Here is a 13,327-nt window from a genome sequence, read left to right on the forward strand (position 1 = left end):
TTTTCAAGTACGTCTGCCAATGCGAAGACTGCACCTTCTCTATAAAGAGTGCGAACATTCCAGGTGCAGATTCGCAGATCATGGTCCTTAAAACGTTTGCGGGGTTCGTCAACTTTAGAGGGGTTTGTTTTTCTTTTCTTTCGTTTTTTCATAGTAGGCTGTTTTTTCTAGGGGAGGGTTACTAACCCGACGCCCAAACCCAAGTTTTTAACGTTCTTATGGGTGAACGCGCGGCACATGTTAGCTCACTACCTTTAACGGGTGTTAAAGGCAGTTCCCCAGGTGACACCACGGGGAGGTCAGTGTCCACTTGGGATGAAAGAGGGACCAAGATAAATCCTGGGCTTTGCCATGTTAAAACCGGTCAGGACCGTTCCTTGGTATCTTCCATCCCCTACGTCACCCGGCGTAACCCTCACTATCTTAAAATTAAACAGCAGTAGTGATCAATGTAGTCTTTGATTTTTTCCAGAAACTATTATGCCACAAGTAGGGTTTATTGCGCTGATTACGAAAATGTATAATTTTTATGTGGAGCGGATCACTTATCCGGTTATTTGACTCGAAAGTCCAGATTCAAAAACCGGGTTAGACCCGGAAATATATCATCTGCGAAGACAAAAGGCTGGCAAAAATGGGGTTTTAGGTATGACATCTTTATATATATAGATATATATGATAGGAAAGTCTCAGTTTTGTGGTACACCGAGGACACATAACCAATATTCGAGCAGAAACCGTTAGCAGCTACATATTGACATCGATCAAACAGATAGGAAGAAACTAATTTGCAAACTGTTTTAGAGTAGTTAAATTTATCACAATGCTTAGTTAACAGAATGTGGTGGCTTATGCGATCAAAAACTTTCATTTTTATTTTTTTTTTTTTATTTTTATTTATTTATTTCAATTTTCATATGCCCAATCTTTCGACCTTAAGGCTGTATACTACAGTATAATGTTCAATTTAATATTATATAAAATAGCTTAAATATAACAAGGGAGGGATGTTAGAACTACTCAAAAAATAATTACTATGTATAAAAAAGGGGGCAGTAATTATAAAATAAATAAAAAATGTAAATAAAAAACATTTTGATTAATTGAATTTTGATACTCCAAGAATGGAAAGAATAATAAACTACTCCAAAAGAAATACAGCATTTATAATAAGAGCAATGTAAATATGCATAAATAATATTAAATTTTTTATTTTTTGATTAATGAGAATTTCAAAAACAAATATTTTATGAAAATTCATTATTTTTTATGAAACTTCAGATCATTAAATGCAAAGTAAGAATTTGAACTACTCCAATAAAAACTACATTTACATTGCAAATAGAATTTTTATAAATTTTATAGGAAATGAATCGTGTCCAACAGAGTTTGATTTAATGGTATTTTTAAGCAGAACTAAATCGGCATACGAAATACATACATATCGTCACCAAAAATGCCCGAAGACGAAACCCACACGCAAATCGAAATTAGTTTTTTGATGGGATCTGATACATAAAGTTAAAATACATGCTCTGGCAATCCAGAGCAATCCCTTAAATGCACCCACTTCTGACATCTATTGCATCTCACCGAAGATTGGATATGGGTAAAGATGCGGATGTGACAAACCGAGCACAAATATACTGGTCCTGGGTTTTCCTCCGTCCCGGCACGGACTAAAAGAATCCGGAGCAGACATTACGGGATATGCCGCTCCCAGCACAGAAAAACGAAACAAATACGAACACATGTACACTGAGGTGGCAGCCGCTGGTCGGAACGCTGATGTTGTGTGGTCCCGGGTCAATCCGGTACAGAGAACCCGCTGCCGTGGGATTGCTCATACATGATGGCCTAACTGTGGTTAATGAAATGTTTTATTTACTGAATCCTTTTTATGCTTTGGCCACAAGTCTTTTTAATATAAAATAAAACGCAAATTACAAAAAAAAAAAAAACAATATTTAAATGTTTGGGTATAAATTAAATGTGTATTCTCGTACTTTTTTATCGATCGTTCCCAACGCCACTCATTCCCACCCCTACCGAACCGAGGGGGCGACCTCCCTTTGAACGTAGGGATCGCGTACACACCAAAATCCGGATAATGGTGGATGCTAAGTGATCATTGAATACCAGCTACAGATTATATATTTCCAACAACCGGTTAGTTTATATAATTACTAAGATTAAGAACTTATGGGTTCAAGAAAGAAATTAGTCTAGACTTAATGATGTCAATGTTCATGCCAAAGTCTATGTTACTATACAACAAATTGAGATCACTGCACATTCTACTTACAGGTTCACATGACAAATAATTAGTGCGATGAAAATCATTATACAATATTTGATAATTTCTACTACATCTAATAGGAACATTTAATCTAATAGAAGAAATAAGGATGTCTGAAGGTATATCGCCATTTAAAATTTTAAGTACAAAAATAGTGTTCATCATTATGCGTCTGCTTTTTAATGTGGGTAATCGTATTAATTTTAGTCTGCTAGGGTATGGAGGAAGGTCAAAGTCACTATTCCAATGAAAACTTCTCAAGGCAAAGAGTAACAACTGTTTTTGAACAGATTCTATTTTATCGGCATAAATTCCATAGTAAGGATCCCATATTACTGACCCATACTCTAATATGGGCCTAACAAGAGAAACAAATAATTGCTTATGGGTCTGAAAATTCCTTAGCCCATCGTTTTATAAAACCTAATACACCATTTGCTTTATTCACCATTGATATAATGTGATTATTAAAATCTAATTTTGGATCCATTAAAATGCCGAGATCGATAAACGATACTACGGACATCAAATCTGTCCCATTAATGTTATAATAACCTGAAATTGGATAATTCCGGGTAAAGCACATATGTTTACATTTTTTAGGTTTAAATCCATGTTATTAAAATCACACCACAGAGCGAAGCTATTTAGATCGCTTAGCTCTTTTACTACTTTTAATGGTACTTTTACCATAAAAAGAGCGAACTGTGAAAAATGAGATACACATACAAGTATACATCGTTACCATAAATGCCGGAAGACGTAACCTACATGAAAATCGAAATTCGGTTTTTGATGGAATCAGATACATAAAGCTAAAATACATGCTCTGGCAAAATTTCAAGCATCTACGTTTAAAAATCACGATCCTATACAAGAAATGCCAAAAGACGTAACAACATACTGTAATTTTCATAAAACACAAAAAGGCGTAACCCTCACTATTTTAAAATTAAACAGCAGTAGTGATCAATGTAGTCTTTGATTTTTCCAGAAACTATTATGCCACAAGTAGGGTTTATTGCGCTGATTACGAAAATGTATAATTTTTATGTGGAGCGGATCACTTATCCGGTTATTTGACCCGAAAGTCCAGATTCAAAAACCGGGTTAGACCCGGAAATATATCATCTGCGAAGACAAAAGGCTGGCAAAAATGGGGTTTTAGGTATGACATCTTTATATATATAGATATATATGATAGGAAAGTCTCAGTTTTGTGGTAAACCGAGGACACATAACCAATATTCGAGCAGAAACCGTTAGCAGCTACATATTGACATCGATCAAACAGATAGGAAGAAACTAATTTGCAAACTGTTTTAGAGTAGTTAAATTTATCACAATGCTTAGTTAACAGAATGTGGTGGCTTATGCGATCAAAAACTTTCGTAGATCCAATGACACCATTATGGATTTTACATTATTGCTTAACTGTTTTCTAAGAGTCTGACAGTGCAAATAAGGCCGATGTAGTATTATGATTGTAACGAAAAGCAAATTATTGCAAATAGAATTTTTATAAATTTTATAGGAAATGAATCGTGTCCAACAGAGTTTGATTTAATGGTATTTTTAAGCAGAACTAAATCGGCATGCGAAATACATACATATCGTCACCAAAAATGCCCGAAGACGAAACCCACACGCAAATCGAAATTAGTTTTCTGATGGGATCTGATACATAAAGTTAAAATACATGCTCTGGCAAAATTTCAAGCTTCTGCGTTCGACCTTTATACTTTATAATAAAAAGGCAAGTTTATTTAAGCTTGATGCAAATTTGTTGTTGCTGTTATTTATTTTTTGCAATACATTAAATTGCTTCTTCAGGGAAATAAGTAAATTGACACGGTGCGCCTTAACTAATTTTAAATGGAATGTGCTTACACCTGGGAAGTTTTTGCAGATTCTGAAACTACAATGCTCATAGATGAGAAATATCAAGAAACAAAAAAATCGCCGAAGGGATTTTCAAATAAATCGCGATTTAAGTTCACATTTTTAGGGGTTCTTTATTTTTCACGATTTTGCTTGGAAACCGCGAGTCGTTTGTAAATGGGGCTAAAGAAAATATTTTAGCTGTTGAAATTCTCCAGAAGATTGACCTTTATGACATTTTCGTAGGATTAACCGTTTTTGAGATATAGAAGTTCAAATTGGGACAATTCAAATTGGGACAAGTCTCCTTATAAAACAATGTTATTATTAGGGTAATCCTAGTACTACCACATAAAATGCAACAATCTGGCAGCATCATAGCAGTGTTGCATGCATCAGTAGTTTTAAGTTATTATCTCTCTCTACTCATTGTCAGTACACAGTCAGTTAGTTACTTTGCAACCACCAATTAATAGACATCTCATCTGTACATATTTCGTCATATTTCATTGTTCTTCATAATTAATACTTTATTTCAACTCATAAAACAAATTAAAGTTTTATTCAATAAATGAATTGATTGTTATGTTTAAACATCGTCTTTCATTCAATCGACCACCTCCGTAAGAACATAACAGTTATAATTGCAATTTCCCATCTTAAACGTATATATCTCAAAAATGGTACCATCTAAGAAAAAATAAATCAGCCAATCTTGTAGAGAATTTTCACAGCTACAAAATTATCTTTAGTCCCATTTTGACATCACTTGCGGTTTTTAAGCAAAATCTTGAAGACTTAAGATAAAAACCTAAAAATTTGGACTGAACCTCTGTATCTCAAAAATGGAAAAACCTACGAAAACACATAAAGGTCAGTCTTGTAGAGAATTTTCACAGCTACAACATCTTCTTTAGTCCCATTCCGATAGGACTTGCGGTTTCCAAGAAAAATCGTGAAAACATAAAAACACCTACAAATGTGAATTTTGACCGCGATTTATTTAAAAATCCCTACAAAATTTTTTTCTAGTTTTAGGATTTTTTCTCATCACAAAAAAGGCCCCTGTGTAAGCGTTTTTCATTAAAAGTTAGTTAAGGCGCACCCTTCATGATACTGTTTTATAAAGGGGCGATACAGTCAGTGCATTGTCTCAATTTGAACTTCTATAACTCAAAAACGGTAAAACCTACGAAAATATGATGAAGGTTAATCTTGTGGAGAATTTTCACAGCTACAACATTTTCTTTAGGCTCATTTACATAGGACTCGCGGTTTCCAAGCAGAATCGTGGAAACCTAAAGAACCCCTACAAATGTGAACTTAAATCGCGATTTATTTGAAAATCCCTCCGGCGATTTTTTGTTTCTTGATATTTCTCATCTATGAGCATTGTAGTTTCAGAATCTGCAAAAACTTCCCAGGTGTAAGCACCTTCCATTTAAATTTGGTTAAGGCACACCGTGTTGAGTGTCTAAATTAACTTAAACTATGATAAAGTTCACCATCCTCGTACAATATTTACAATCGGGCACATGACCTATGATACGACACAAAACATTTTACATGTAACCCTATGCCACATGTTCAGCATCTAGTAAAGGTTTTTTTATGACAGGCTCCTTTGATGACAGAGTGCTGTAAAAATTTCCTGAAAATTACCCATTCCCGAGGAATTGGCCTCATAGATTATAGCGCTACTTATAGCGATACTTATTTTAAAACACAGTTGATTTATAGTTCCTCTATTATCCTTCTGAAATATATTTCTGATCAGAACGATCCACTCTGTCAATTTCGAGCATTACCAAGACGCAGATGAACGTATCCACCATGAAAAATTACTCCAAGTAAGCATTTCAGTTATTTTTAGAGAATCATCCCAATATGCCCAATGTCCTACATATAGGACACCAAACTTTAAGGTGTCACAACAACAAAACAAAAAAATAAATAACTAAATGTTTATACATAAAACACTCAAGCAATTCTTTATAAATAAAATTCCAAAGAAGATATAGTATTTATTCACTTGTAAACGTGTCAAAATTTACATACCATGTAAACGCGACCTCATATTCACCCATTTTGAAAATATCACTAATTATTCAATAACTCAACAATAGTAGCAAAAAATAATGCGATCAGTAAATCTCCCACGAGATATTGATGGGTACCGAGTGTGTCAAAATAAGAGTGTGTCATGTCAACAATGTTGGTATAAATGCTAGTTTTCAAGCTTAGCCTTCGTCCACCCACTAAAATAACATTCTAATATGCCTGATGTTCGGTCTAACCGCGCTTGAAACGTAGCATAATGCGGGGTCAGCAACGCCCGAGGGAAACTGAAGGTGTTTCTGTCTCCACATATCTCAGAGACACTGGGGGTTTGTTTTTCAAACCCCCCGTGGACCAAAATTGGATCGGGTTAGTTCCCTTAAATAAATCAACTAAGATGGGTAAAAGACAATGACTTTTATTTCATATACACTTCGTGAAATTCTATTTGGCGACCACGATGTAGCGTCAGTTGCTTTTTAGGGTCCAAAAAACATTAAAACGGCCATAATTGCCACGAAGTACATTTACATTTTATTTGCATCTGATTTCAATGATCAACATTAAAAAATACTTCATTCTATGTCGTATCAGTGCGATCCATTTAGAACCGTGAATGTAGCATCGTACAAAGTTTTTAGAAAAAACCTATTATATCTCCGGATTCGCAATAGTTTTTAAATATCTGTTTTCTCAAAATTTAAGATGACATATAGCTCTATTTCCTTGCTTAGGAATGACACATCGAAAACGCTTTTTACTACGCAAAATTTTCCAAAACTGTTTTTGCAGATTTTCGTAGGGTTATCATATCCGCCGATCTACTGGATGGATTTGGACACAAACTTATTAGATTGACAATGCAAAAAAAACTAAATTTACGCAGGTTTCCACGGAAATCGAATGTAAATTTTAAACAAAAAAAAAAATAGTTTTTTTTTTTTGAAAAATTTATGCACAAAAATTTCTATTTTGAGAGTACAGTGGTGGCCAATACATTTGCAACAAAAATGCACGTTTTAGGAATTTTTATTTAATATATATATATATATATATATATATATATATATATATATATATATATATATATATTTTTTTTTTTTTTTTTTTTTTGAATATAAAATTAATTAAGTTTTTTGCAATTATTTATAGTTCATTGTCTTAAATATAAGAATATAAAAAGTTTTGGCACGTTATACAACAAAAATTTTTAAAAAATATGAAAATACCTAACACACCTTAAAATTTAATGGTCTAAACATATGCAACTGAACCAAATCCGATGCAAAAATCTTCAATATTTTGTAAAATATATTTTTTTGTATGGTTCAAATCATTTGTATTTGTTTGGGAAGATTAAAAGTGAATAAAATTGTGAAACTGATATCAGTCCTACGTACTTCTGCGGGGGAGTGGCAGGTCGTACGGGAGAAGCAAGGATATGGATCCAAGGGTCAACATTTTTTTTTTAATTTTAAAACGAATTAAATTGAAATGGAGCAGTCATTTCATTTCATTTTCATTTTATTATAAATATCAATACATAGGAAACCTTATAAGGCCAATTAATAATGCATTGTACAGAAAATTCTATGCTAAAGTTGTAATTAAATAACTAAACAATCCATATATTTCATAAGAATTTATATAAACTCATTTTATAAATTAGGCTCCCCAGCCAGATGAACATTGCTAAAAAATAAAAGACAATATGATGGTCCTATGGCAGCTAGCTAGCTCAAAATGTGAAAAAACTTCTTATCAATTTATTGGGATCAAACGACCATTAATGTAACCTAAGAGTTTGTCTCTGAACGAGTTATATGAGTACGAAAATAATTTAAGAGGGGTAGGCAAAAAATTCCAAAAACGATAAACTCGAACAAAGAATGATTTTTCATAGATAACCGAATATGTATATCGATTTGAATATTGCGGGTCGAGTTGATGAATGAAAATTCATTAACATGAACTGCAGGAGAAGACGTTTTCATAATTTTATAGAATTGTAGAACCAAGCGGAGGTTAATATAATCACGAAATGAACACCCCAGAAAAGTATATGCACATTGCAATACACGGGTATGCTCGTGCAATTTAATACCAAACACATAGCGTATAACTTTTCTGAAAATTCTTTCTATTCTATCAATACAAAATGACCATGTTCCAGAATAAATTTCAATTCCATAATTCATAAGGGACATTAATAGGGACTGAGCTAAATGGCATCTCACATGTCTCGGAGTATATACCCTTAAGCAATACAGCCTTCTTAAAATGAGACATACCTTATTACCAAGGTGGTCAATATGATCTTCAAAATTAAGATATGAATCAATAATAACATTTTCATAACATTTAAAATATAGGAAAAACTTGGTTATTTTTAATGATTTAAAATTTTTATTTTAAAAACTGTTTTTTGCATATTTCTGTCAAACCAGTTATATGACTGGTATGAACCCGTATACCATTCGATAGACATTTCTATAAGCTTTCATATGATACAGATATCAAGTAAATCGGTTCATACTAACCGATTCTAGGGTTGGTTTATTATTCAAACTTACGGATCAAATAACCGGATAATCATAATCGGGTACTTCCCAGCCAAAAAATATATATTCCCGTAATCAGGAAGACAATATCTATCGAATGAATTATTTTTCGGAAAAATCCGAGGTTTCAGCGTAAAGTAAAGTTGTTCCAACCGTTGCTGCTACAGATGTTGTTGTTGTAGCAACGCAAATATGTACATTTAAGTTATCTGGTGCTGGTTCCTTTGTATCCAGACTCAAAATTTCTGCAACATGCAACAGTGGTGAGTGAGCTAAACAAATGCAGCGTGTTGTGTGGTCCCAATTCTCATGCCGGGCATGTGTTGAGTATCGTGGCATCAATTCGGGCCCAAACGAATTGAGGCGGCTGTATCGTACGCTCTAGCCACTAGTTTTATCTTGACAGTTGGCGTTCTATTGCTGTAATGGATGGGTGGTAGTGGCTTCCGAATACGGAATACACACTGTACCATTGTACAGCTTGCGCAACTGCATCAGTATGAATGCTATTCAAGTCTGCCTGATAGGCTCGTCGATAAAGAGGTTCTCGTTTATACCCCTCTCTCGACATCATGAAGATTTCTCCTGACGTGCCTGTGCTATTGAAGCCTGTCCACTAGATGGTGGTAATGATGCTCAAGGCATAACACCCAATCAGGTACTGCATCCACATTTTGTTGTGCTGATGCAAGGGTAAAATTTTCGTCTCATGAAGATGGTCCAATGGTGTCATGAGGAGTCACCCCGTTGCAGTTCTTAAGGCGGCATTTTGGCACGTTCGAATATTCTTCTACTGCGTAGCGCTAGCATGTACATACCATGCTGCATAGCTAACCACAGATCGCCCTATTGCTTTGTAAGAGGTTACAAGGCTTCTTTTTCTGCCGGCCAGCAACTTGAGGACCTTGTTCCTGCTTCTGATCTGTGGCATGCATGGACGACTTAAACATGCTATGGAAATTTAAACCCAATATATTGGGGAGTTAGTGGTCGGAATCATTGACCAATATGTTCTTGGGAGGCCCATTTCAGCCGTCTATGTGCTGAGCAGAGTGGCGGTGGATTTAGTGGAGGATATTTTTAGATGAAAGTACTGCGCTGATCTATGTAGACATTTAAACTATCACATACATACATATGTCAGGACCCGAAGCTAAGATCGTACAATCATCCGCATACATTACAGCATCAGTGGCAACTTCTCATTTTTTTAATTATAATGGATGTTGTTTTTATTTTTCATTACGATAAAAATTCTTTTCGTTTTATGAAAATTAAAATTCTGTATTTGAAATTTGTCATAATTTGAACATTAAAATCAAAACATATCAAATGGGTTTGACACAAGTCGGTCACCACACGAAAAAAATTGTAATCAGCCGTGAGCTCTGCCATACCTTTCTTATTATACCATGGTTCCAACGACGAATAACACTTTCTGGGGAAATGTATATTTCCCGAGATATGGACCTTGTTGAACGGCCGGCAACATAGAGAAAAATTATAAATTAAAAGAAAATTGTGTTCCTGTTCCCGAGATTTGCACATGCCCATAGGAGAAAGTGTCAAAATCCCGGCCGAAGCCCGGATATTAAAAGAAACTTACGATTTTGAAAAACACGTAAAGGAAATTTGATGGATTTTTAAAATAATGCTTTTATTAATGCCTGCCTAATGAAATTTGGTTGATGTTATATACATACAGTCAACCAAAAAAGTCTACATACACCCTATAAATCTCGGGTTTTATAGGTAAGGGATCATTTTTATGAAAATCCAAGTACATAGTTTTATCTCATATCCCTAATAAACAATATTACATACAACAAAAATATATTCCATAATACGAATAACGGTAAATTCTATAAAAACAAAAAAATTAATAGGGAAAAAGTCTACATACACCCAATGAAATATTAAGATTACCGTAAAATTTATGGAATAAGCAATACAAATTTTACATTTTATTGTTTTATCGAATGTCTCGGGTTGTCTATGATATATTTTAGACAAAATAGGAACATATTTGTGGATTAATTGCCGTTATTTAATGCCAGACTTCGCGTATAGCTCGTTAAGGCGGACCCTTGCAGATTTCTTTGAGTTTTTCAGACTGGTAGTTTATGAAACCCTAGGAAATACAGTGGGACTAATTATTTTGAGACCCTAAAGCGCTTTGAAGTTGTTCTTATGCATAATATATGCTCCTGAGCTTCGATAAATATGTGAATTCCTGAGTTTTTTAAAGATTTCACTACATTCCAAGGAGCAAATTACATGCAGAAGCCTTCGAATTACCTTGTAATAAGGTCTGGTACAATCCTCGAGCATGCCTTGAATCAGCAATGTAAAAGTATCCGACATTTGTTGCGCTTCAAGTGACCCTAACGGTCATAATACGAGGGCATACTAGTTAACAGTGTAAATTTCATACAAATTGCATGCATTCTTTGGTGGTGCTTTTATTTTTATGCTTTGGAAACTTTAGGAGCAGGTTTGGAGAATAATGTTGTACATTTCTGATTGAGTTAAGGTCCAAAAATGTGTTACAAAGTAATTCCAAGGTTCTTGCTTGTAATTTGACCCTAGGAATGCTGTGAAAACTATAAAATTTATAAAAAAACTCAGGGATTCGCATATTTAGCGAAGCTCAGTAGCATAAATTATCCAAAAGAACAACTTCAAAGTGCTCTAGGATCTCAAAATAATTAGTCCCACTGTATTTCCTGGGGTTTCATAAACTATCAGACTGAAAAACTCGAAGAAATCTGCAAGGGTCCGCCTTAACGAGCTATACGCGAAGTCTGACCTTAAATAACGTCAATTAAAGCACAAATATGTTCCTATTTTGTCAAAAATATATCATAGACAACCAGAGACATTCGATTAAGCAATAAAATGCAAAATTTGTATTGCTTATTCCATAAATTTTACGGTAATCTTAATATTTCATTGGGTGTATGTACACTTTTTCTCTATTAATTTTTTAATGTTTATAGAATTTACCGTTTTTTGTATTATGGAATATATTTTTGTTGTATGTAATATTGTTCATTAGGGATATGAAATAGATCTATGTACTTGGATTTTCATAAAAATGTTTCCTTACCCTTAAAACTCGAGATTTATAGGGTGTATGTAGACTTTTTTGGTTGACTGTATATTTATGATCAGGGGTGACGATGATCACATGCCACAGAAAATAATCCTTTTATATATCCAATTATGTTCATGTTCACTTCAAAATGTCCTTTACTTTAAAAGAAATCTGTCATTTTTTTTTAATCACCATTTGAAAGACTCATTATTATTCAATTTAGAAATGTTTTATTTTTACATACCCTATGTTGGCCCGGAGCATCTTGCTTATATGTTGTACTCATACAAATTGGAGGAATAACACATAAACTATTCCATTTTTCAGGATCTTGACCTACGTGAATTGCTTTCGAAGCAAAACCTTTAGGTTGTTTTCTAAATCCCAACTCGGCCATTTCGTACGTAAGATATTAATTTATTTTTTTTTTTTTTTGTGAAAATTAAGAGCTCTTACACTCCTTGGCCTCGTACGTAAGATATTTACTATTGAACTAAATTAGCCATGCTGATCATGCTTCCTCTTCACTGTTTTTAACGGTGCGCAAAGTGAATTGATATCCCTGAGCAACGTGCCAATAAAGTGGGAATTATTCCACTTTTTTCGCGCTTTACTACTTGTGGCCACTTTTTTCGTGTGATTATAGCTATGTTCCTTTACGTGCAAGAATCTTCAAGTTTTACCATTTTTACTCGAAAAGTGTTCCTTTACTTCAGGCACCATACAATTAATATGGGATCAATTTACAACTTTTACTACTATTGCCGGTTTTACCATTTTTAAAAGTAAAGGAACAGACCATATAATAACCTACTTTATTGTACCATGGGTCTAGTGACCAAACTAATAGAAACAAACATATGTTTAAAAATGTTTCTTATTTGTCAATTTCAAACTAACCCAATAGAAAATGATTCGATTCGTTGACGAAATTACCGAAATTGTCATGCACGACGCGATGTATGACCATGTCTTGCAATGTGTCGTGGCAACAAACTCAAAAATGTTCAAAAAAGCCTGCTATGAAATGATTGTTCACATATTAATTCAAATATACAATTTTCATTTTGGAATAATTGTAAGATAATAATTTAACCAAAGTCTGAAATCACGTCAATACTGAACAGTGTGCTTTAACCAAAGATCGGTAAAGGCCCCGGCACATACGATCCGTTGTGCGACGCGTTGCGCGTTGAAAACAACAACCACATGAAAAATGTGTAAGTGATGCCAAGTTTGTTCTTGAAGTTTTCATGTGGTTGTTGTAACGAAACGCACAACGGACCGTATGTGCCGGGGGCTTATGATTCCGGCCTAGACATAATTGGAATTTCTGAAACATGGTTTAAACCACACATGTTCTCTAGTTCTCTATCAACTCCCAATTATAATCTGGTTAGAAATGATCGTCCTTCTCGTAGAGGTGGCGGT

The 13,327-nt window shown here is 34.2% G+C and overlaps 1 protein-coding gene across 1 annotated transcript in view; it reads right to left on the minus strand.

Annotated features, from left to right (window-relative positions):
- Cth (Cystathionine gamma-lyase) overlaps nucleotides 1-12,425 on the minus strand; it is a 155,088-nt gene extending 142,663 nt beyond the window's left edge. The window contains exon 1 of the mRNA XM_073979051.1: nucleotides 12,141-12,425. Coding sequence (XP_073835152.1) covers nucleotides 12,141-12,293 — 153 coding nt within the window. The 5' untranslated portion in view covers nucleotides 12,294-12,425. The remainder of the gene's footprint in view (nucleotides 1-12,140) is intronic.
- Between the last annotated feature and the right edge of the window lie 902 nt (nucleotides 12,426-13,327).

Source organism: Musca autumnalis, unplaced genomic scaffold (assembly GCF_047663935.1).
Source record: "Musca autumnalis isolate F117 unplaced genomic scaffold, ASM4766393v1 scaffold_3, whole genome shotgun sequence".
Classification (NCBI taxonomy): domain Eukaryota; kingdom Metazoa; phylum Arthropoda; class Insecta; order Diptera; family Muscidae; genus Musca; species Musca autumnalis.